At 36.3% G+C, this 26,485-nt stretch overlaps 1 protein-coding gene across 13 annotated transcripts in view; it reads left to right on the forward strand.

The window, feature by feature from the left end:
* Window positions 1-26,485, forward strand: part of LOC149575506 (putative receptor-like protein kinase At5g24010) — a 152,651-nt gene that overhangs the window by 62,940 nt on the left and 63,226 nt on the right. For 10 of the 13 annotated variants that reach the window (XM_089815252.1, XM_089815244.1, XM_089815245.1 and 7 more), the window contains 11 exons: window positions 7,644-7,712; window positions 7,885-7,956; window positions 13,959-14,030; window positions 15,176-15,247; window positions 15,990-16,055; window positions 16,188-16,244; window positions 16,447-16,544; window positions 16,947-17,120; window positions 17,284-17,576; window positions 17,745-17,796; window positions 22,407-22,498. In XM_089815252.1, the coding sequence (XP_089671378.1) occupies window positions 7,644-7,712; window positions 7,885-7,956; window positions 13,959-14,030; window positions 15,176-15,247; window positions 15,990-16,055; window positions 16,188-16,244; window positions 16,447-16,544; window positions 16,947-17,120; window positions 17,284-17,576; window positions 17,745-17,796; window positions 22,407-22,498 (1,117 nt within the window). The remainder of the gene's footprint in view (window positions 1-7,643; window positions 7,713-7,884; window positions 7,957-13,958; window positions 14,031-15,175; window positions 15,248-15,989; window positions 16,056-16,187; window positions 16,245-16,446; window positions 16,545-16,946; window positions 17,121-17,283; window positions 17,577-17,744; window positions 17,797-22,406; window positions 22,499-26,485) is intronic. The other 3 variants (XM_089815254.1, XM_089815255.1, XM_089815256.1) reach the window with 1 other exon arrangement.

Consider the following 26,485-nt stretch of genomic DNA (forward strand, 5'->3'; position numbering starts at 1 on the left):
TCATACAATAACTTGTATTATGAGATCAAACAAATTGAGTATATGGTGAATGTCTTGCATCTCAACATTTTGGAAGGCCATTACTCAAAGAGTCTGATATTCTGGGAGGCCAATAATCTTGATATCAAATGTGATATCAAACCTTATTTTGAGTAGTTGGTAAATATCATTGATATTCTGGGAGGCCAATACTCTTGATATCAGATGTGATATCAAACCTTATTTTTGAATACTTGGTGAATATCATTGATATTCTGGGAGACCAATACTCTTGATATTAGATGTGATATCAAAACATTTTGAGTACTTGGTGAATATCATGAATATCACGTGTTGATATTCTAGAAGACCAATACTCATGATATCAAATACAATATCAAATGGTGGAAATGTTTTGAGATATCCTAAAAATTGTTATCTGTAATATTACGTTGAAGAAATATTTATTCTTATATGTTTATTCTTCTAAGCTAAGAGGGAGTGTTGATGTTTGATAGCTTATGTCGGATAAACCTATTATATATGAGATACAATATATATATATATATATATATATATATATATATGAATGAAATTAAATTTGTTATTATTAAGTAGGATATAATTTCCACAAGAAGTCAAATTGTGATATTGCTATTAGGATTTAACTGTGTAGTTTTGAGTCAAACTCATTGACCCATATTTCATGAGTACTGATTCAATATGAATCTATCTCTCATGAGAATAAATGGAACATCTAGATCCAGTGAGTGCTAAGTGTTCCATTTATTCTCATGAGAGATGGATTTATGTTGAATCACTACTCATGAAATAGGACGCGGCTATCCTCCCTACAAACTGTACAGCTGACCAATTTTCAAAAAATCAAAAACATTATGGATTTTTTCAAAAATTTCAGCATTTGATCTTCATGATCTGCATAGTTTGTAGTAGAAAACAACAAAAAATTTGGAAAAAAATCACTACTTTTTTGTGAATCTAGAAAAAATATATTTGACTTTTTTTTGTCCGTATGCATTTTCTTTGGAGATTAGCTTGTCCCGTTAAAATATGAGTCAATGAGTTTCACTCAAAAACTACAAAGTTAAATCCTAATAGCAATATCACTATTTGTTATTATGATTCATTATCTGATTAATAAATAGACATGTCCCATGAATGGACGTGTCTATTCATGGTCTATTCTCTCTATATATAATTCTAAGAGGATGTTGCATTTGAAACACACATACCTAATAAGGCAGTGCTTAATACATTTGCAGCAGATACAAAAAACCAACAGAAATGAAACAAAGCACTCTTACCTGTTCTTCAATAGCAAAAATGTTACATCTTTTAAAAATTGCACAAGCTTAGCATGAAAAATCAAAGAAAATTATTTTATGTAACTTTCTAACTCCTTGAATAGATTGATGTGGTATCTTCCTGTTATAGAGTTCCTGAAGAGTTTTGTGGGGCTTATCATGGATTCTTTCTGAAACAATAATGGTATCAGTGTCGTCGGTAGAAATTGTGTATCGGCCGACGGGTTCTTTTGGGAAAGTTCTTGTTATGTAGCCGACGGTGAATAGTTTGTAGCGGACATAATGTATCTGGCCGACGGATACCTTCGGGAAGGTTCGTCGGAAAGTATTTATAACCCCTTCGGGAAGCATTGTATTGATCTGATCATTATGATATCATATGAGAAAAGCATAATGTACTGTTGGCATATGCTAATAATAATAGAAGTTCTGCTATTTGCTGTTCGGTGTTCGTGTCTATTTCCTGTGTGCGTTGCTTAATTAATCCATACGGTAAACATTTGGCGCTGTTGCCCGATGGATCTGGCACGCAGGCAGGCGGAGATGAATTAAATGCCGAATCAGTTGAACAAAGACAAGAGTAAGCTAAAGGAAAAAGATGACATACGCGTTGCGCAGGAAAATTTAATTTTGGCTCAGCAGATAGAGCGTCGAAGGAGGTTTCAGAAGATTTCCGACGGAAGTAAGAGTGCGGAAGGATTGTTGAAGGAGACTCGACAACGGCTTGATTTGGTGGAAGAAGCGAGGGAGGAGTTTCTGAACCTGCATACGCCACGGGAAGAGAATTCTGACGGAAGCAGATCGACTCGCATGGCTCGGAGTGCAGAAGGAGCACGAGCGTGGAGTGACCTATTCGTCCGAGATATACTTCCGGAACGGACAGCTATGGTTGACAAACCCTCTTCTTCACCAAATAGCACGGAAGCAGAAAACAACGCGGGTGTTGAAAACAGCGCGGAAGCAGAAAACAGCGCGGGTGTTGAAAACAGCACGAAAGCAGAAAACAGCGCGGGTGTGCAAAACAACGCGGGAGAGCAAAACAGCGCAGGTACACAACAAAACCCTCGACATACAGTAATAATGGCAGGTCCGAAGGAAAAATTGCCTAAATTTGATGGTGATGAAGCAGCTGATCCCATTCGACATTGTAAAACATGTCAAACGATCTGGAGGGCGAATGGCATAACAGATACAAACGAATGGATCCGACAATTTTCCGCAACCCTACGGGGTGTTGCCATTGATTGGTTTACTGATGCCGATCCACAGAAATTGAATAATTGGGATAACATTAAGGAGTTCATCGCAGAATTTCAACTTTTGCGGGATGACAACGAAATTGTTGTAGAGATATTCAATACCAAGCAAAAGAAGAATGAAACTGTACGGGTCTTTGCCAGGAGGTTGAAGGACTTAATCAGTAAGATGGAGAATAAACCAGCTGACGGGTTACAGAAACGATGGTTCATTGAAGGCCTTCACCCGAAGCTGCGGAAAAAGATGAAGATCGTGCCGCCATCCACATACAATGAAGCTTACAACCGAGCAATGAACCTCGAAAGTGACCAGAAGACAAAGAAGAAGAAGAAGACCAGCTCGTCCGATTCAGATGACGATGCATCCTCCGGAAATGATAGCAGCGATGACGAAGGAAGCAACAAGAAGGTTCGTGCCCTTCAGAAAGACATGCTTCGGATGATGAAGGAATTCAAGAACATGAACAAGGAACCTAAGGGTAATGACCTATGGTGCACGAAATGTAAGAAAGAAGGCCATACGAAGGGGTCCTGCCCGAAAGAGCAATTTTGCGAGATCTGCCAGATTATGGGACACTCAATAAAGGAATGCCCTTTCAATTTGAAAACAAGAACACCGCAGCAAGTGTTCCTGACACAGGAGGCCTCTCCATCCGGGGGGAATGGGAACACCAGTACGGAAGGTGCCACATCAGGCGGATATAGAAACAACCGGCGCGGTCCAAACAACAACAGCCCTAACAACAATGGTGGCAACAACAACAATGGAGGAAGGAGTCAAATTCAGTACGATGCAAATGGTCGGCCAATTGTTCAATGCCGCGCATGCAATTTGTGGGGTCACTTCGCCCGCGAATGCACAACAACAAATACACCGAAGTTACTATGCCGCTGGTGTGGACCTGGTGATCATAATGATACCAAGTGCCCAAAGTTCGGAGTAAATCTGATTACTGTAGGAACAGACGAGGAAGAAGTTCTGGCCATCACTCGGAAGCAAGCAAAAGTGTACCCCGACCCGGCGGAAGAAAAGAAGAGACTGGAAGAAGCACGGGTAGAGATCCAGAAAGCAACACAAGCAGAAACGGCACACCTGAAGGACACGCCGAGTACTTCCGTACGGAACTGCGCAGAACAGAACATTGTCCGGCAAATTTTGCAAGCCGAGATACCTGTCAGGATAAGTGATCTGTTGCTCACTATGCCTCAGCTCCGATCGGCACTCACAAACATTGTTTCCGCTGCTCAACTACCAAGAGAACATGGAAGGAAGCAAGAAAGTGGAGCCAGTACAGTACACAAAAAGGAGAAGGAAAGTGGCGCAAGTGCAGAAGATCCAATGTTGTTAGCCCTCTCATCCGGACGCCATCCAGCAGTCGTCGAAATGGGAATTCTCGGGACTGTATTGACGGAAACAATTGTGGACGGAGGGTCCGGTGTCAATGTGTTGCTTGAAGACACTTGGAAAAAGTTGGGCCAATCGACATTATGGCCGCCTACATTCCAGCTGCTAACGGCCGATCAACATGGAATCAAGCCATTGGGAGTCCTGACAGCACAACTAGTGACGATTGAAACACAACCGTTCCTGTTGGACTTTGTCGTGATCCCACTGAAGCGGAGAGGATATGATGCCATTCTGGGCCGGGGGTGGCTGATACAAGCCAAGGCAAAGCACGATTGGAAGAAAAATACTTTATCACTCGAAAGGAAAGGCCGAAAGTATGTCATCGATCTACACACTCAAATGGTTGGAGAAGAAGCTCTATCGTCAGATTCCGAAGGAGAAGATGATGAGAGGAGGCAGAGTATGGAACCCAATCAGGAGGGAGTCCTACGATTGGAAGGAGATGACGATCTGGATTCAGTAAATGGTCTTTACCACTGGCAGATAGAGGATTACGAACTCTTTCCAAGTTGTAATATGCTAAGGATTGACGAAGGTAAGAAAGAAGGAAATGAATGTCCGAAGGCACACAGAGAAGCCGAAGAAAGAAACGCGGGTATGACTGAAGCTGCAGAACAGAACATACAGTACGAACCCAAGAGAAGGAAAGATTCTATTGTACGACTGCGTCGGGAGAAAGTATTACGTCGAACCACAAATATAGCAAAAAGGTACCGGCAGCCACGAAGACACACGATACGGTCTGCACAGGAAACAAAGCGAAAGGGTCTAATAACAGTTGCAGCAGTACGGAGTGAAAGTGTTATTGACGGACAGAAGGGGCAGTTGACGGAGTCCATGGTACGGGGCTTCGGGAACAAACTGGGCGATATGGAGATGACACAGAACAAGCGTAGCAGGTTTCCACTCGGACAGTGGGTGTTGTACGACGATCGGAATGAGATCAAACCAGGCAAGTTCAAAATTAAATGGGTCGGGCCGTACCAGATGAGGGAAGTAAGCAATAACAGAGCAATAAAACAGTGGATGCTAGACCGAAAGGAAGTATTCGATGTAGTGAAGAGGTTGAAGTTGAATGTCTGCAATGAAAGAAGTAACGCACCCCCGTGGACGAATAACTGAGAGAAGACTGTAAGTACTGTATATATGTAAATATTGTACATAATTGTTCCAGGAGTGAGATTTATAAATTTAAAAAAAAAAAAAAAAAAAAAAAAAAAAAGTGAAGTAAAGCACTGTACGGTTTCTGGAAAGCACCGTACGGATTTTGAAGTACCGTACGGTTTTTCAGAAGTGAAGTACGGATTTTGAAACTAAAGTACAGATTTTGAAGAGCACCGTACGGTTTTCCAGAACTAAAGTACGGATTTTGAAGGGCACCGTATAGTTTCCATCAGCAACATACGGATTTCATGTTACCGTACGGATTTCCATCTGTTTCCGTATGGTTTTCCATAGCAAGGTACGGATTTTATATTGCCGTACGGTTTTCCATTGGCGAGACAATCCAAATTGCAGTAGGGTTTTTTAAGAATGTACGGATTTCATGTTGTAGTACGGTTTTTAAAGCCACCGTACGGATTTTATTGCAAATGTACGGATTTCATTGTTATCATACGGATTTCATAGTGAGGGGCATTGTACGGTTTCCACAAGCACCGTACGGATTTCACAGTTAAAAAAAAGATTGTCGTACGGTTTTCAATGTTTGAAGAATGGATCATGTGTAGGGATTTGGATTGCAAGATTACAAATTTTGAAGAGTGGGGTTTTTGCGTACGGATTTCATCACAGAAGGGTGACAAGAGGTTTTGTATTAAAAAAAAAAAAAAAAAAAAAAAACTTCGACAAATCGAGAATGCTCAGAATGAGTATCAGATCCCGGGGCGTTGCCCCAGGACCCCGCGAGGGCGTTGCCCCCTGGACCCCCAGTCGTGGGAGTCTGACCAGTTGAGAAGAATTGAAGTTGCTGCAGGCATGGACCTTCTGTGTACCAGAGGCAGTGGGAGCAGGTGTTGGCTGTGAGGCTGTCTTGGTGGATGCGTAGAGAGCTCGGGAGGAGCTGATCATCCAGTTGGAGGCAGTGTAGCGACACTTGGCTCAGGGTACCGAGGAGTTGGAAGCAGAGAAAGCGGCACAGGTGGCTATCAGGGTCAGATGTCAGATTGGCTAAGGTGACAGTGTTGGGTCAGTCATTATATTTTGGTTGTTGATTTGTCTCAGAGATTTTGTAATAGTCGTCGGGAGACGACTTTTCTTTTTTGGGGGGAATGATGTCGTCGGTAGAAATTGTGTATCGGCCGACGGGTTCCTTCGGGAAAGTTCTTGTTATGTAGCCGACGGTGAATAGTTTGTAGTGGACATAATGTATCTGGCCGACGGATACCTTCGGGAAGGTTCGTCGGAAAGTATTTATAACCCCTTCGGGAAGCATTGTATTGATCTGATCATTATGATATCATATGAGAAAAGCATAATGTACTGTTGGCATATGCGAATAATAATAGAAGTTCTGCTATTTGCTGTTCGGTGTTCGTGTCTATTTCCTGTGTGCATTGCTTAATTAATCCATACAGTAAACAATCAGCACATAAAGACTAATGGTGTCATCTCAACTTTAGTTGTGTGTGAATGTAAATTCGTGGCTTGTTCCACATTACAATATCACAAGATGGGACTTATCCTTAGTTACCGGTGCATCTGGGAAATTGCCAGGTGCGTGTGCTGGTGCTTTTGGGTGTGCCGGTGCTGCACTGGTGCGCCCAGGACATACTAAAATAAGGACTATAAATTTTACTAGCTGTTCAAAATTCAAACCTTTGTGAGCACTGCATACACTTGCGTGTGTCCAACAGGCTGGTTCATTTGGATGATTTTATCTATTAATATGGATAGTATGCTTTATAAGAAAACTCAAACCATGGTTGCAACTTAGAAAAAAGGAATGTCTGTATGAACATTCAGTTACGACCCAAACTACCTATTAGTAAATGCGTGTATGTTTGAAGCATTTTTATAATTATTATTGAAGGCTTAAACAGAGAAATAGATCGAATTTTCCTTGAATAGGATTCTTCTCAGCAGTAATTGAACACCCAAATCTGAACCATTGATTTTAACAAGAGCCAGAGCTGGCAACTAATACATATTTTTAAAATTATTAATGAAGGCTTAAACTGAAAAAAGAGATGAAATTATCCTTAAATAGAATTCTCCTTAGCAATAATTTACTATGCAATATAGATTTTGTGCAATAGCAACAGAGAGGTTCACATTGGTGAATTATCATGCTATGGAATGGTTTAATTTTGTATATTTCTTGCATTTATAAATTATTCATTCTCTCTCTCTCTCTCTCTCTCTATCTATATATATAGACACACACAAAGATGCACCCAAATGCCTCCGGAAAAAAAAAAGAAAAAATTGCGCACCAGCGCATCAGAATCCTGCATCCACATCAGCATCAGAACCAGAATCAGTAACTTAGGATTTATCCAATAGAACCATAGATTTGGTTGTTGCAAGTCACTGAAAGACCTCCTTTAGTTTTATCACTATCAAGCCAACAAAATATTGTAATGCCCTTTTCTTTTTAGTGTTTATAAATTATTTAATTGTGTTAAGGTTTGTTTTCGTCCATTGAGAGATACCTGAAGGACTTCAAAATTACAGGTATTTGGGGAACTGTTCTTTCACAGGACCTATACCTCCACTGGGAAAGCTTATCAATCTTAAACACCTGTAAGCAAATGATTTTGTTGTTTGTTCTTTCAATTGTATCTATTGCTCCTTCAGATTCTTAAAGAAAATAACTCTTTGTGCTTCCCAGCTTAATATTTTTTGACATCATAAGATAGTTTTTGCTTCCATGCATACAATGTAGATTGTTGAGTGGTGTTATATTTTGTCTCAGAACAATGTGGGGCAATGACTTGAATTGTACCATACCAGCAGATATCGGAAACTTGTCAAATCTCGAATATCTGTAAGTTGATATTTAAAGTGAATTCTAGGCCTTTTAAAAGTCATGGCCTTATCTAATCTTTGTGTATGGATTTTACAGTCCTTCGTATTAAGGAAGCCATTTCTTTTTTCAGTTAGATTTTTTCTTAGGTATTAAATAAGAGTATGGGATGTCGTTACATTTGGTATGATACCATCAAATTTTGTACTGCTGATTTGTCTACAAATAATGGAAAACATGGATATTGCTTTTGTGTTTTCTAGGTTGCTTAAAGCACATGTCCAGTATTTCTTGTTGTCTAGTTTTCATTCACCACTTTCTTCCTCATGATCTTAATTCTTAAGAATTTTCAGAATACAAATGTTTTGGCTCTTGTAATGTACTTTATCTTGCCATTATCATGTATAACCCAAGCCTTTGGGCCATACTTGGGAATCCTATGTAGTTGAAAAAGCAAACATTCTTATAATAAAAAAAATAAAATAAAATGCAAAACCTCAACAAACCATAATAGTACTTATCTAACCACTATAGTTTTGTACTTTGAACATATGCATACCATTTTGATTAGTCTTTTATATTTGACGTCACATTTCATGAGTACTCAGTTATTCTGGTTTGGCATGGCAAGGTTGGGGAAGGGGGGAGGGGGGCGTTAAAGACATCTCCCTTCATATCAAATAGTCACAACTCTTCACAAAGGACAATGTTTATCAATCTTTTAGTGAATCGCACCATCTGAAGAATATTTCTTCAACAAAATACATGTCTTTTTTGAATCACACCACTTGAAAATGAGAGACATATTTAAACCACTCCTTAGTTCCTTCTTAATAGAGTCATATCATATCATTTTTTGTCATTAGATTATAATGAGTTGACCATCTTGCTCTAGTCATCTTTTAAGAGAGTCTGTCAAAGATTATAATGAAGTCATCTCTATCATATTGTTTACACCACCTTGTTTTAAAAGCTTAAATATTAAAGTTGGCTTTATTAAAGCACTGACACATCGCTTCTGTTATAGCTGATTTTTCTTGTTCTATTGCTGCATTTGTTGACTTGTCTTTGAATATGACAAACACTAACCATAACCAAACTGCATGTAACTAGTCAAGGACAAATTCGTCCATATAAAACTCATTAATGACATCATAGTTTGCAGACTCGGACTCGGAGAGTACTCGGCAAGCCCAAAATTTCTCAATTTGGCAAAAACTCGGAGAAGCTCTACATGAAAACTTGGCAACTTAGAAAGAACTAATAATTAAAATCTCTTAAGGAACTTTTTTCTTTTTTTTTGTAAAATCCAATTACAAAATGTATTAAATAAAAAACTGATATCTTGAAAGAGAGAATGCATTGTGTTATAGAAAAAACAGCATGTGAAAAACACATTATAACCAGCATTTACCTGCATCAACATTTTTACCCTTGGTTTTTTGTGTCCATAAAAACATGTGAGTACTTGCCCAGCAAAAAACAATTGAGAGTAGTCGGCAACTTGGGGAGTACTTGGAGAATTTGTAAACTATGAATGACAGCTTACCAACAAAATTATCATTTATTAGTTGTGTTCTATATTAAACTATGGTCTATGAAGATCTAGGGATGGGAGATTGGAGGGTTTTTGGGATGGTTAGACCATGGACCTAAATGCGGGGATAGTGGTTGAGGCCACCATATAGATATGTATGTATGTACTTACTAAAAGTGGAACTTTAACACTGAAGTTTTACAGAAAAAATTGCAAAAACTTTAACAATGAACAAAACCCATTCTGCATGATAAATTTTTGGAAAAGTCCTAGCTTTCCTCAAAAAACGATTGAAAATACCACTATTTTCTGGAAAAAGAAAGATCGAAACCCTAGCCTTCCATTAATGAGCTGCAATTTTATCCAAAAATCACTAAAAAGCAGAAGTTTGTTGCCAAATGCTAGGTGCTGCAGAAAATTCCATGATTTTGTGTACATAAACACTCTCACACACAACATATGTTTCGATGTCTGCATATGTATGTGTGTGTGTGTGTAGTATGTACGTATGCATGTGTATGCGTGGGGGTGTATTTGTGTGTATATATGTTTTTTTTATGTGTATACAATTGACATGCACATACACATTCACCTATACATACTATAATGTCCCCATTTTTAGTAGGTTCCTACAGTTGGCCAGGTCAGTTCACCATTGCGACCCTTGTGAGCTGACAGTGGGATTTGAGGGTCTCAGTTGTGTGGTTATAGGCTTTTCAGCAGCCTATGGTGTGTTTTGGCTTTGTTTGAGGGACTTACTATTCATAGTAAGTCAATTTGTTGGTTCCGATGAGCTTAGTTGAGTTAGAGGAGTCGGAGGATGCTCTAAGTTTTTATTTTGGGCTTCCAGTTTGAGCTCCAAGAATCTTGGAGGGAGTGTCTATTTATAGTAAATCACCCCGTCAAGTTCATTCATCATCTTTCATCATTAGGATCACTTTGGTGTTGTCAAATTTTGATTCTGATGCTTCTTTAGTTGTTTTCGCAAGATGGGTGAATTATTATTATAATTCATATAAATACGCTAAGGTTGCTATTTTTGATAGTGTTGTTGGTTGGTCACCTCAATATCATAGCTTGTTGGAATCGGGACGAAAAGTTTTAAATCATGGGACAAGAAGCAGTGACCTTACATGTTAGAATTTTAAGATATGGTGGAAAAGGTCATTTTCAGAGCTAAAAACAATTAATAAATCAGATTATAATGACACTTTATTATATTTAATGTTGTGTGTGGGAAGCTTCTTAAGTGAAGTTCATTTGGGAAACTTTGTGTCATTTGGAGATTATAAATATAAGCCCATTTGATGAGTAAAGCATCCAATTATTTGATTATCTTATTTTGCTCTTATTGTCTTTCTGACACTTTTGAGTCTGAAGTTTGTGCCCTTGCTGAAGTCTAGGGTTTGGGATCTACAACTGAAGTATTATAGATTTAATTCTGAGAATCCACAATTGAGGTATTGTGGATTTTTGAGTTTTATTATCGTTTCCTTTTTCTATATTAACTGTGGTTGAGGAGCATTTATACAATTGAATATCGTAATTTCTCTATTGCTGGATGAGGGTTTAGTCAGTAGATTGGAGTTTGTTTTGGGCAGCATTTGTAAGGGTAGACTATGAATGCCAAATTGAAATTGGACAAGGCGGCTTTCAGTTTGGCTTTGCAATTACATTCTAGGTTCTTAATTTGTAAAATTTAGTTTATATTACATAGTTTGAAAGTAAATAGGCTGGCTTCAAATTTTGATTTATAATCAGCCAACAATTAAATTTTCTTTCCATTATATTGCTATATGGTTTGTTGATGAATGAATTCAAAGGTTGACTGTGAATTTAAAATATTATTTATTGAGTGATAATAATTTGCTTGCCAAATGTTTGACAAAATATCAAACTGTTGATTAGCAAAAGAAAATTGATGTTTGTTAAGGATATAGCCTGTTGAGGTTTTTTACACATACACAACCATAGACACAGACATAGACACACACACACACACAAAATATGTATGCACACACACATGTACAATTTACAAATATTGGTATGTGATAATCAAACATTAAACATGGTATCAACAATTATGTGTGCCTAGAAAAAACATTTGTGACAAATGAAGCCAAAAATGATTGCAAATAATTTTCCTAGGTATTAATAATTTCTCATCAAAGACAATATATAATGCTTGGTGACAGGTTCCTCAATAATTGGATTGTGACAAAGTTCGAGTTGAAAATATGAATGCATATAAGATAAGATAAATTTATTAGTGTCCAACAAGAGACCACAAAGAGGGTATAAGGGATTGAAAGCATACAAGAAGGCGGTAACCAACAACGGGAACACCAAACCGTGCTCGAGGAAAGAACAAGCAAGAAAGCAAAAGAACAAGAAAGAGAGAATAACAACACTTCTTAGACTAGAAGTAGTCCAACACCGAAGGATACGGTTTGAGGTGAGAGAGAGCCCTAGGCTATCTCAGAGAACTGTTGAAGGTGGGGTGCTGCTGTCGAGTGTACCCTCTACGAGGCCTCATGGGCCTAGTGTGTCTAGAAATAGGAGGGTCAAGTGGCCGTTTTTTGTCCTGGGCTAGAGATAGAGAAGTGAAAAAGGAGGTGATGAGTTGATCCGAATTATGTCTTGATAGGAACAAAAGTTGCAAAGTATGATGAGAAATTATGTATGCCTAGAGAAATCATTTGTGGCAAACAGAGCCAAACATGGTTGCTAAAGATATCTCTAGCTATAAAAAATTTCTCATCAAACACAACATACCATGTTTGGTCTTTAGGTTCCTCAATAATTTGTCTGTGAGAAAGAATGAGCTGAAAATATGATTCCACATAAGACAATTGCAAAACTTGATAGAAAATGATCAAATATGGATTCTTATGGATACTTGTAGTTATTGATGCATTTAGATAGTTATCACACGTGCAACACTTTATCTACAGCTCCATGTTTACCGCATAGGTTAATTAATAATTGCACACAGACAATGAATACGAACATGAACAGCAAACAGCAGAACTCTTATTATTATTCACATATGCCCACAGTACATTATACTTCGATGATATCCTACGATCTCATATCCTGATTACAATGCTTCCCGAAGGGGTTATAAATACTTTCCGACGAACCTTTCTGAAGGTATCCGTCGGCCAGATACATCATGTCCGCTACAAACTATTTACCGTCGGCTACATAACAAGAACTTTCCCGAAGGGACCCGTCGGCTGATACACAATTTCCTTTCCGAAAGGACCCCTCAGCCGATACACAATTTCCTTTTCAAAGGGACCTGTCGGCCAATACACAATTTCTACCGATGACACTCCAAAGGTTTATTCTACTATAGACATCAAAAACCATTGATCAACCATTTGCGGTTATGTTACTGATTTTTTTAGGGGTTACTATTGTCAATGATTCGGATATTGACTACCAATAATATTATATAAACATTTATTGCAAGCCATTTTTGTTCTATAAATAGTTTGGCTATAGCATTTCTCTCATATTATCCATATAGTGTTACTGAGGCGTTTCTTGATGATCTTAGTTTGATGATGATTATAATTCATCTTCTTGAAGGTTTAAGACTGATGTTTTTCAAAACCAATGTCTTATAAAAACCACTAATGAAACACCATCTTCTGACATCAAAGTAATTAAAACGTTATTTGGTGAATCGCATATTTGTTTTTGTATTTAGAAGTCACACCCCTTAGGTTGGATTGCACATTAGCAATGTTTCAATGGATGTATTACCCATAGCAATATGACATTCAACAAGTCTATCTTGGAGCTGGTGTAGGCAGTGCGGTAAGAAATGAGAAGGGAGGCTAATCTAACTTCCTACGAGGCATTTGGAATTTTGATTTTGTTGAGGCAAAGAATTTGTGCAGAGGGATCTTGATTCTAAAGAAAAAGGTTTGAAAGAATTGAGGGTAGCTTTTTATTTATAACTTGCACAGTCTATTTTTTGTTGACTTATGATTGTCGTTGCCAGTTTGAGCTTCATGGAGGTAACACTGTCTTGCATGAGTCCTTTTGTGAAGCCTTTGAGGTGGAGCTGCATACCTTCTACTTGGGAAGAATTCTATTGAAACATGACCCATCTCCTTCAAGCACGGAAAATTCTTGGGACTATACATATATATATCACGAGTTAACCCAAATTGACTTTTTGTGTCTCCTAGACTCTAACTTGCAACTACTTGCCAAGAATTATTATCCACCATACTGTTAACATCTTTAAACTAGCAAGCCTTGTTTCTAAATTTCATATTTTCCCTTATGTTGTTTGTTTGGTGAATGGCGAACAATCATAGTATTAACTTGTGATTAGTTAATCCAACAATAAATGCAGTAACCAGGTAAGGGTAGATATTTAAAAATAATTATGAGCTAAGAAATACTGATTTTTGGAAGCTAATTAAATTGCAAATGGACTAAATGATTTTTTGTATTGGTGTCTCAGAAACTTCCATGACAGTAAAATGTACGGGGAATTGCCTCCAGAGCTTGGGAATCTCCACAAGCTACAGAATATGTAAGCATTTAATGTTTATTGGCTTGACTAATTCTCACGCTGAACAGGAAAATAAAAAATGCATATATATTTTTATTGCAAAGATGAAGTTGCTTAATATTTTATTGCAATTTTTAGAGACTAATTTATCCCTTTGTTAAAACTGAAGAGACATGTTTCCTCAATTATTCCAGATCTTGATATAATTAACATCTCTCCAGAAAGATTGAGATGAAATCAAATGGAGTGTTATGGCACAATGATTTCTTGTGTTAACCCCTCTCAATCACATTTTTGCAAAGTAAACTAGGATATGTGTTTGTTCAATGTCTGTGGAGCTTTCCTTCCCTTGACAGATTTGCTATAGTATTTTAATGCTAAGTGGTCGTGGAAGGATTGTATGACTTATCTACTTGAGTGAGTCCAGTTTTCTTTTGGTGTCAATGATCCTTGATCATCAATTTTTATGGAAGTTTAAAGCTTTTTAGTGGGGGTTTGGCTTTATCCTTCTTACCTCCAATGCACTTAGCTTTCTCCATCTCATGATGGTTCTGTGCCGTTTCTAACTTTTTACTTATGCTCTATAAGATATTTCAGGAACACTCACAATTTGACAGATATAATATGGGGATGTCTTTTTTGGAGTCCCTTTTATATTAAAGATAGTTCAAAAATATTTAACAATAGATTCTATATCAGCGTACTGTTTAGCTGAATCAGTCCAAAAGAATCACTGAGTTTCTTGCTTAGGCTGAGGATGATTATATGAGCTTTTGTTGTTGCTAGTGTTTTCATCGATGTCTAGATCCTTGGAGTGGAAAAAGCTAAATAGTAGACTTGAAACAAACCTCCATTACCAAACAGCAAGGTCGTGCTATGCATCAGTACATTCTCACTATTGCATCTTCACTTATGGTTGAAGATGTCCAAATTCTTTTATCAATAAGTAATATATCTTCTGCATGTAGAGCTAGATCAGTTAATCAAAATGGCAACTGCTTTCAGCATACTTTGTGAGACTGTTTGTTATCGAAAAGATAAATGATCCTTCAGAGCCAGTATATGAATTTTTTTTGGGTTGGTGTATAAGAATTAAATGTATGACTTATTAGAAATAAAATCTTTACTGGTTTTTGTTGCTGACTTGATTCTTTTTCTGCCAACAGATCACTTCATACCAACCATTTTACGGGAACAATTCCTCAATCATGGACTTCAATGACCAGTCTTCGTGATATGTATGGTTTAAGTCTGAAACTTGTTCAAGAACTAATTACTGATCTGATTGTTTATTTTACATAATATGCATACCACTGGAGAATTATACCTTTTGACTTTTTCCCAATACTTCTGATAACTGAATTTTTTGTTTTTAACCTAATGCTGGAAGTGGCCTCCTCACTTCTTGGAGTAACTGTTTTGGATGAGTGATTGCAGACTTACAAAAGTAGTCTAAAATGATAATAGTTATACTGCAAGTTCAATGGTTATAATTTATATGTCAACCTATGAAAAATTTCAAAGAAATATGGAGGCGTAAGTAATTTGCAGTTGGTGATTATAAATAGGGTATGGAACATTGTAGAAATGTTTTTTTGTTAATATTAAGTTTCTTTCCCCCTTCTATAATTAACAGAAATTTACAAACCTACAAAGTCTAATAAAATTCTACAAGATTTAGTGTGATTTAGTCCTCCATATTTCTTTTAACATTTTCTTAACATAAAATTCCTGAAGTCGCACTAAAAGTATTATGCACCAATTTACACCTGGGATTCCTCTGTAAAAACATTTTCCATAACATTGAGCAGGTCTTTCAACAAGTTGGATTAAAAATAAAAAATACAGTCATCCAAAGTATTGGGGAAAAATCTACCTTTTATATCTAAAATCTAAAACCTTTGGGTTTATTCTCATCCAAATCTTTTGTTATTCATAATTGTTGGTTATTATTTATTAAGGAAAAATGTCATCTTGCAGGGATCTTTATAGCAATGACCTCACTGGACCATTTCCTACCTGGATTTTTGGACTGAATGCAAAAATGTGAGCTATCATGTCAACAGAAGTTATTTTACTGGTTCTTGTGGGAAACCAATGCATTGCAATGTAATAAAATCATCATATTTTTGTAATATTTAGAATTGGCATTTATCATTATTATTTTCCTTAATCCAGAAATTTGCGTTGTAACTACTTTGTGGGGCCAAAGCCAAAAACGCTAGATGAATATTTGTAAGTATATTTTTTTTCTTCCATTCGTTTAAGGATGTCTTTAATGTAATAACATGCAGGCACAAAATAAATCATGGTAGATATTATGTCATAAACTTAAAAATTATAATTTAAAGCTCTTAAACATATTTCTATTTAATGCTCATGTCTTTTTAAAATATGCATCTCTTCACAGCAATGAAATTCTTGTTTGTCTATCTAGTTATACAGGGAATTGTCTAGATTCAGACTTGGATAGTCACATGAGATTTTGTAGGGACTCACCTAATTGTGTGTTCTTTTACTCTCAACCTGAAAATGGTAAGTACTTTCTATGCGAGTTCCTCATTTTCCCTTTTAGAGGTTTTCCATATTATTTGACATATTTTCAACTAGACTTATCTCAAAGGAAAATGTTACAATGCTTGAGATTATTAAGAGTAATATCATATAGCCAAACTTTGTTTCCAAGACTGAAGTCGTCTCTCTCTGAAACTATTTATGATCAGGATGTATTCTTTACATGCATGTCTGGCTACAGCGATACTTCTTCATGCTATATTTAATTTAAAATTTCTTATTATCTAGATGCATTCATACTATTTGTGATAATATAAATGCATAAATGACTGGTTGCTCAATGCATATTATCGTTTTTTTGTATAGCTGGCGACATTCATAGATTGTCATTACAGTAATGACATGTTATTTTGATGAATGAAGGTCAATCTGGGAACGTTGCTCCAGATGGAAAGAAAAAGAATACTTGGGTTATAGTAGGAGCTTCTGCATCATCGTCTCTTGTGCTAGTCATATTCTTTTTTCTCCTATGTGCATGGAAGATCAAGAAGTCAAAAAGAAACAGTGACATGCATTTGAGGATTCTTTCGCACACAGGTTTTCCACAAACCAAGTCAGGACTATAAAAAAATATAGTATAAAAAAAAACTGTGACTATCAATTCGCATCTTCTTTTAGCATGCATCTAATAAAAGATAAAGTATATATGGTTACAGATCATTTGTCCATCAATGCTCATTATTAGAAAACACCTGTGCAGAGCCTGAAATGGTCGACCTATTGGAACCTGCAAAAGGAGTTCGAAGGTTTCAGTTAAAAGAAATTGTAAAGGCCACAGAAGGATTCAGTAAGAGTTATGAGATAGGTTTTGGAGGCTTTGGAAAGGTCTACAAAGCTCATCTTGATGATGGATCTATAGTTGCCATTAAACGAGCATCATCCTCAGTTATTCAAGGACCAAAGCAGTTTCAGAATGAAATAGTTGTTCTTAGCAGGTTGTGCCATCGCTGTCTTGTGAAGCTTCGAGGCTTTTGCCACGAAGCTGGAGAACAGGTTTTCTATGACCTTATACAAACTGCTATTCTTCCTCTTACTTTTTTAGAACAAAGATGAACTTAACTTGCAACCAAATAGCAGTTGTTTCAGAGCAAAAATTTTGTGTGTCGGGAGTATGATATAGCATAGTTTTTTGAAATTGTTTTTCTATTGTGCATCTTGCAGATCCTGGTGTATGAGTTCATGAAAAATGGCAATCTAAATGATTTGCTTTCAGGTGTGTTTCATGTTTCCTCTTCAATGCTGTTATGTAAATTTGTATATTTAAGAATCTTCTTGATCAACCTGCCTGGAGTATTTAAGACTTAAGTTCCATCATATTGTCAAAAATCACTTCAAAATTAGGTCCAAGTTACCAACATGTGATTGAATATATAAGTAAACTAAAAAAACCTTTTGTAACGGAGAGAGAGACAACTGCAAAACATGGACTTAAGAAACAAGATTAAGAGATTGAACTCAAACTCTTCTTAACAATTTTCAACCTCACCCATAGATTAAAATAACTTAAAAAGTGCTTATTCAAAAGTACTGGTGGTTGGGTGACATCTAGGTAAGTGTAGGGCAACTTGTGCTGAATGATAGCGGTGGCTGGTGTGATAGCTGTCATGCTCTGCTGCTGTGTTTGTAGAAACAATTGATAATAGATAATTAGCCACAGACCTAGCCCTGCAAGCTTCTTGACATCTTCTATTATCATTACCTTCTCCATATATCACTTTGCTACCCTATGATTCTCACTTTGTCATCTTTATACTTAGAAATGTCCCAGCTTGATCATCTGGTGCTTTAATCATCTCTATTTGCAGTTTCAAAGTTGGGTTCGTATCCTTCCTCTCTATAACAACCTATTAATTTTGTTTATTCAAGTATTTGAAATCATCTTCTCGGGATCCTCAAGTGCTATTTATCAGATTCATTTGCCTGCAATGTTTGACTTTCTGCCTATGAATGTCCTCCTTATTTTTCAGTTGGTGATCATCTTATCCAGCTGATGTAATATAATCTTCTTATATCTCCATTTTTGGTAAGCATTTTATGTGTTGTTGTCATGTCCCCTTTCTAGCGACATGATTCCTACAGTATATTTGCCTATCATTGACTCTCGTAGGCAAATGATTTTGGAGAGAGAGTCATCCTGTTGCCAGATGATTGCATTTTGCTCTTGGAGAGTTATATTTAATCCTACATCCAGTAAGTGGGGCCTACATGTTCTAATGTTGAATTGAGATTGCACTTTTAATTTTATAAAGTTATTTATTTAATTTTATAAAATTATTTAATAATAAAGTGCATTATAATAAGATTTTATAAAAAGATGTTTCTAGAAGCTCCCAGTGACTTCTTAAAAAAGTGAATAAATAGAGGGCAGGAGGCACCCATTTGGACAAGCAATGTTGTGGATTCTACTTCTAATTATATTGGAGCAATTTGCGGTCTTTGGTCTGCAAATTTCCATTAGGTCTTTGGGAACGAAAAATCCCTTGGATCTGCATAACTGAGGAAGTGAGATATCTTCCGAAGGGTTGCTCATTGGAGATGGTATTCAGCCATTTCATGTTGGATGAATTTGAGAATCGATTTTTAAGGGTCTGAAGTTGGTAAAGAAAGTAAGACAATTTTGTTACATCCAGGGAGGCACCTTCAAAAAAAAGGTTTACAGCAGGTTCGAAATTCTACAATTCAGGGCAATTTTCCATTGGTTAACCTCTTCTGGAGCAGCGTTCTTCATAAACAATAATTTTGGAGCTAACCTCCAACACCAGCGACCATTTTGTGAGCCACTTTCATCATTGATGTGGAGTCTAAAGGATCATTTAAAAAAATCCCAAGCCTGGAGTTAATTGTGAATTTTCGAACCAGGACTGGGAGCAATTTACAGCTCGAATTGCATTATTTTCTGGAGTCGGAATTAAAAGTTTCAAGACGTAACAGGAGGTTGGGAAGCAGTTTGGAATTTGCCCATCCCAGAGACTTCCGTATTGACTGTTCATGGACTGCAGGCAAATCCGCAATCATCATTAGGACTGGAGGATAATTTAATATCTTCGTAGCTGATCCATATTGCATGCGACCCAGTGCATTTTGCATCTTTATACCAGGCGGACTCAGATTAGACAGGGGTGCGAATGATATTATAAATCGCATCAGTATAGTAAATGTTGGCAGGCAGGCAAAATTAGCAGTATATGAATTAATTCTGCGGCATCAGCTATAGTCCCAGGTTGTGGAGGACGGATTAAGAAAAAATCTGAATCGATTGCCATTCAGCTAATCTCATTCAAACGGCAAACAATGGAAGCAGTAATCCCAGGTTCTTAATATTGCTTGGTTGTTTATGTACACACTCTGTTATTCATTTCAATTGGATTGTTATTGGATATGGGAAGAACTTGTTATACTGTAACAGATCTGTTCTTAAAATAATTTTTCCTGAATACTGTTGGTACTATCATTGTCTAATTGCATTTGTTACAGCTAGCTAATTTGGTTAATTGTTTGAAACATTACATTTTTACTCACTTATCGTGTGTATGCCAAGTATTTGACAAATTTCCACAGTTCAATATTGTTCTTTCGAGACTCTTATAGTGAGGGTCATCTCAGTTGTTTACTTTATATGTGAAAAATGTACTGGCACTTTCTCTCTCAGTATATTTAGAAACTTGAGCATTTTCTATCTAAATCAATTGGTGAGTGATGTAGTCCTAAACCCTAATTCAGCGACTTTAGTAACTTTGTCTTTCTTGAGAATACTATATATTGCAGCTTGCCAAGTTGCTTGACCAATCTAGATTTTCGCGCCCTCCTTCCAACACATGCATGGCGCATTCTCATAATTCTCTAAAAACATCTCTTATTGTACCTTCAAACTCAATTCATTTTATTTTGACCAGGGAACAAATAGTTTTTGCTAATTGCATCAGATTAAAGTCAGACTCTGACAAGTGCTCAAATTTAGGACAAAACTTACTAACACAACTATGATCATCCTCCATCTCCTCATCAATGTTCTGATCACTTTGATCTGTCTTTGGTTCATCTTTCTGAGGTTGATATTACTCAGGCTGTGACTTCTAGGCTATCTCCCCCCCTCTAAGTGGTCAGATTTATTCTATTCCTCCTTTGGTCCCCTCTTAGAAATTGATGAAGCAATGGAGATTCAGGAGGTGGTTCAGAAATATATAGATCATTGGATTTGGGAATCTTAACAATAGGATAAATTGGACTTTAGAAATCATACTATCCATATATGATAATTTGGGATCATTCGGGGTTGGGTTTTCCCCTCGACCATACTAATCCTTGTTTTCTCAAAAGAAATAGCCGCTTGAGGTTAGGGCATAGAGGGTGACACCTTATAAAGGAGAAACCTTTGAAAGATCACAAATCAAAGTTTTGAGAAAAATGACAGAAATGATGTGACCATTGAAAGATTGTGTGGGCATGTTGGGGCACTCTACGAACCACTCATTTTATGCCATTGGAGTCTTAATATGACATTCTAATTTGTAGGATCTTCATAATTGCACATGGGCACCTTGACCTTGAGCCCAATTCCCATTTTTCAGTGCAGCAATAATAGCTTCTTCCAAAGCCCTATTATTTAAATTAATATCTATAGCTAAGGTGTAAAGCACATGTGAGTTCCCTTCAATATTTGTAATAAGCTTCCTCTAGAAATTTCTATGTTGCCTTTTGCTGCTGCATTTGATATTAGGCTTGATTAGTCCTGTAGATTGACAAGTCTGTCTTTCATTGGTTGATTGGAGTTTCCAATCATACATTGTTATCAGTTCGGTTTTGGTACATGGATTCAGTGCTTTTTTTTTGTGTGGGGGGTGGCGGGGGTGTTTTTTTAGGCTTGTATTTCCAAAAATAAATATAAGAATGATAAATATATACATATTTGCAACTTGAAAATAGGAATTGAGTTTAGAATATCACATAGCATCATGTAATAAACAAAACAACCATAAAAGTTAAAACTATGATCTGGATATCGGTTAGTCAAACTCCAATGCCATGATAGATATTTGTTCATTGTTTAATATCAAAGTCATAAAATCAGCCTTCGGCAATCAAATGGGTCTGCAAAAAGATCACCATCTTTGACATTAGATGATGTAGGTACATTAGAAGAACTCTTTAGTAAACTCGTATGCAAAAGCATCAATTCTCTGGATGTATATCTCACTACTTAGTACTATCCCATTTTATTTGTGAGAAAAAAGGCACAAGGTGGAATGCATGTACACTAAATCCTCTACCTTTCTTGAGCTTTCATCCTGGTAAAAGTCAAAGTCAAAAATCAATTAAAACAAATTAATGAAGAAAAGGTGTTTTTTAAGCAGGTCTGCTTTGGGCACCTTTGTATTCTTCTGGGTTTGTCATGGGTTCATCTAGAATTTTGCAGATGCTTTAGTATAACCCCTTGCTGACTTGGCCTTAAATCTGGACTGGGTATGAACCAGACCCAGATCCATGCAGTGCATGGAAGGAATTAACAACATTGCAATCGTAGCCTATTTATTGAAGATTGCAATATTTCTGTTCATTGCTCTATTTAACTACTGTAAAAACCTTGCCTTTGATTATAGAGTCTCAATCAACACAGCAAGACATGTCTTAGTAAAATTTAACCTTGAACGCAACCTTCAATTCTTTGCAATTAATGAATTATTTGAAATTTATAATAATGATGATAATTTGAGCTTTTGTATCTTTATATATGACTCTGTCCAAGCAAAATTTTAATTATAGCATGGATTGAGCATATTGGTGACACTTGACACATTTATTTTGTTTCTTTTGATACTTGTACAGATAAGAATACAACTGAGATTTTAAACTGGTCCAAAAGGATTGAGATAGCAATTGCTATTGCACAAGGAATTGATTACTTGCATTCCTTTGTTGTAAGTATTATCAATTTTTTTTTTGATCTGTAATCGGCCGGAGCCTAGCTTATTATTATTGTTTAGTGAGATTCATTATTATTATGTGTTAAGTTTGAGTAGATTCGAACCCAATACCTCCTAGATGAGAGGCTCACTTACCGTTATGTTGTAGGCTCTTGCCTCTAAGTACTATCATTTTTGATAAAAAGTAACTATTTTTTATTTGTCTTAGTTTCTTATTTTTAAAACTTAGAAGCAGCTTTACAATCAGAAGCAATCCAATTTTTATGCAGGAACACCAAGACTATTATTAAATGCAACTGAAATTGGAGAAAATAGGGTTCAAATGGTGAACAGAATTTGAGTTTCAAATAATTGTCAGAGATGGATAAGTTTGAGTTATTAGCTGCAGAAAAATCCTTTCTAATTTGAAAGTACACATTTGTCTTCCTGTCCCAAGCTGGTCTGTCAGCATGCTCCCTCTCTGATACTATTATGGCTGGCGATTTCAGTATACCACGTTGTGGGTTTGGTGAAGAGTGTGATTCTTAGTTGCATGGTGCATGTCAGGAGACAGTGTTAGCATGGGTTTGCTTCAAAATCTTTAGTGTGCGCACTTGAAACCAAAAAGCCATACTACTAATATTGTCTTAAATGCTTAGACATGATACATGTTTGACGTAGAGGCCACAAAGTGCTCTTTACCTTGGTCTTGCTAGGGAAGCCGGGTAAACATAAGAATTTTTTGTTTGGTGTGATGTGGACCAAGAATAGGATTCTATGTTAGATCCATTTTGACTTATAACAGGTTCATTCACATAATTGTGAATCAACATTAATCTTGTCTCAAATTACTTTAACATCAGTTTGGTTAATTTTCAGCCATCTTAAAATTGAATTTCCAGTAGTTTTTCTCAGATTCATTCACATAATTGTTAATCAACATGCAATTGACATCCAAGTGCCAGTGTCCTGTAAATCTGTTGTATTCTTGATTAATCTTGTTGCAATACACATTACTATCAGTTTGATTTGATGTCATTCATCTTAACTAGATTGTCCATTAATGATTTCTGAGCCATTTTGCAATGGGTCATGTCCTTTGCTTTGTTTTGGCATATTCGGAAAATAACATGAAAATGTAAATAGTGGTGTCTTGTGCAAGAATTGTAGATTTGAGTGATATTGATTTATTAACTCCCCTTGTATTAAGTTGTAGTAGACCTTGAGGTTATCCCTGCAGGATCTAATGGGTAGTTGTATTGTGGTGTCCTTGTGATATATTTCAAATTATTGATATGGAACTGCCTTATAATGCCATCTACAAATGTGACATGAGGCCCACCTATCCTTCGTATTGGTAGGATTTGTAAATTTCTGCTATACATATAGGGTGTACACCTCATTTTCCATCAATTTCAACCTTATCTTATTGATTCATGGCAACTAACTTGGTACTTTTTGTATCTGAACCTATTCGTGTTTATATCTTCTTCATTGCATGATGAAGCTTATTTAATTACAGACCATTAGTGTTTTAATTTCCCATTTTCATGGTAACACATAACAGAAGATCATACGAGATAATTCTTTCTTCAAATTTATAGGGGAACTGCTTGATTTAATTTAGTCCTAAATTTCAAAACAAAAAATTAGAAAATTACTTATGCACGCTGTACCAATTTTTATTTTGGTGTGTTTGGGGGGGAGGGGGGGGGGGGTGTTGCATGTAAACAAAATGCTTGAAAACAATCTAGACATCTTTTTGATGTTGGAACTAACACAAGACCAGAACTACTGATCTCATCACCAAGTTCTCTATTTTGCATCTGAATAACAATATGAATTAGAAATAAAGCACCATTGAAAAGTTAAGCTGAGGTCATCAAAGAACATTTGATGAAAGAAGAATATGAATTACAAATATGAGATCTAAGATAGCAATATTAAAAAGCCCGCAAAGCTACTAAGCAAGCGTAGAGGAAGATTTGAAATGAAGTTGAGCAGAAGTTTTACAATATGTCAAATCTCAACACACGACACTGATTAAATGCTGAATAAAAAGTTTTACAATATAAGTGTAACACAAATCTAGTTGTTTCTGTTATCCCCCGTTAAGGAATGTAGCAGATCACAGTATTAGTAAAGGCACGATCACAACCTTACTGATTAAATCTAGCTGCAGCGTTTAAACTATATTCTAGTCAGCTGACTAAAAGATGAATTTAGTTTAATTAAGAGTCATTTAAAATTTAATTTAAGGGAAATCATCATTAAAAAAAATTTTAAATTTTGTTTAAAGATAACAATCTCTTATAATAAAAGATTATTAAATTGTAATTAAGACTGTCAAAAAGGCAAAATAATGAAAGGGCACAACTCCCCTCATATGGGAAGACATATAAGGGACAAGGACTCATTTTAAATGGGCATCCGAAAAGGTTCAAGGAAATAAAAAGGACATAAGTGTTTGTTGTGTAATCAGAAAAGTAGGAATCAGAAGTACAGACCTGATTTAAATAAGTACAGCTCTGATTGTGAAAGGGCATGTCTCTTTCAAAGGGCAGAAAATAATAAAGATTTGCACTCAGCAAGGTTTCCAAGGGTGAAACATTGCGGTTCTCACCAAGGGGCATTTGTGATAAAATGTTGTGACCTCTCCCTCACATTGAGAACTATAAAGGCAAGAAGGTTCATTTGTGGAAAGTGGGCAGACTGGATCAAATAAGAAATAGGATACACATCAGATTCAAATGCATATTGTGATCTTGGAACATATGTATGATAATGGAATTTGTATTTATATGACAGTCATGCTTAATTTCACTTATATGTATTTAAACTTGTAATACATGAAAGACCAATATGTTTAAGGACTAGGCAATTAAACATATTTCTGAAGCCTTGAGGGAGAAGTCCCAAGATGGGGTAAGGACATGCATATCTGAAGCCTTGAGGGAGAAGTCACAAAACAGGTATGCACACGTGTTCTTGAAACCTTGAGGGATCTGTCTTGCAGATGGTTTCCAAGTGCCCTTGCATAATAATTCCACCGTCCTCCCTCTGGGTTAGGGAAGTAGTGAGGACAAACCCAAAATATAATTGGTACTCATTGTAAGGAAGTGATGGAAGGGAAAATAAATCATATTGATTGCTGAAAGCATTGTCTAGATAAGTTGGTATGTCATAATTTATCCACGAATCAATATGGATATACAAAATATTAAATCTGAATGCTATTCGGAATAAGGAGCCAATATATGGTCTAATATATATACTATAGCATTTATATCAGTTAATAAAGTGAAATCATAATTATATATATTTCAGTTATATTTTATCCATAATACATGAGATATACTATATTAGTATATTTGTAGCCTAATCCTTAGTCACTAGCTATTGCCCCATGAGAGGCTTGGTTGGTTTTGTTAGGGAGAGGTAGCATGCTTACTCATAATGTAGGTTAATTGCAAGACTTTATGGATGAGGTCTGAAAGCCTTGAGGGAGACGACTTGTAGATTTCTTTCCAAGTGCCCAATGATAGTAATTTCCCATCCTCCTTAAGGCTGATGATTAGGAGAGAAGTAAGGAATTGAGGCTTGAGTGTGTCAATTGTCGAATATATTATGAGTGTGTTAATTGTCAAATTTATTATGATTGTTTTTAAATTTTTTCTAATTTAAATATGTAGTGATGCTTATTAATCATTGGAAAATATTAGCTTCCTAGCAAAGGGCATTAGAAAGACCTGAGTTAAATTTTCATTTCCAGGCACAGTCCAAACCCTAGTTGGGAATTTTAGGTTAATTAAGTAAAATCCTTATTGGGGATAGAACAGTTCATTCTCTATGCATTAATTATCTATTTAGTGTTAAATATTAACCATGATATTCATATTGGTTTGAGAAGTGTAGACCGCACCTTAATCTTCTCCCATTATATCATACGAAAGCATATATATACTCTAGACTTGGCAATAGGATGGGTGGCAATCCTTGGCT

The sequence above is a fragment of the Cupressus sempervirens genome, chromosome 2 (genome assembly GCF_028749045.1).
Source record: "Cupressus sempervirens isolate cs-2001-9-10 chromosome 2, ASM2874904v1, whole genome shotgun sequence".
Lineage (NCBI taxonomy): Eukaryota > Viridiplantae > Streptophyta > Pinopsida > Cupressales > Cupressaceae > Cupressus > Cupressus sempervirens.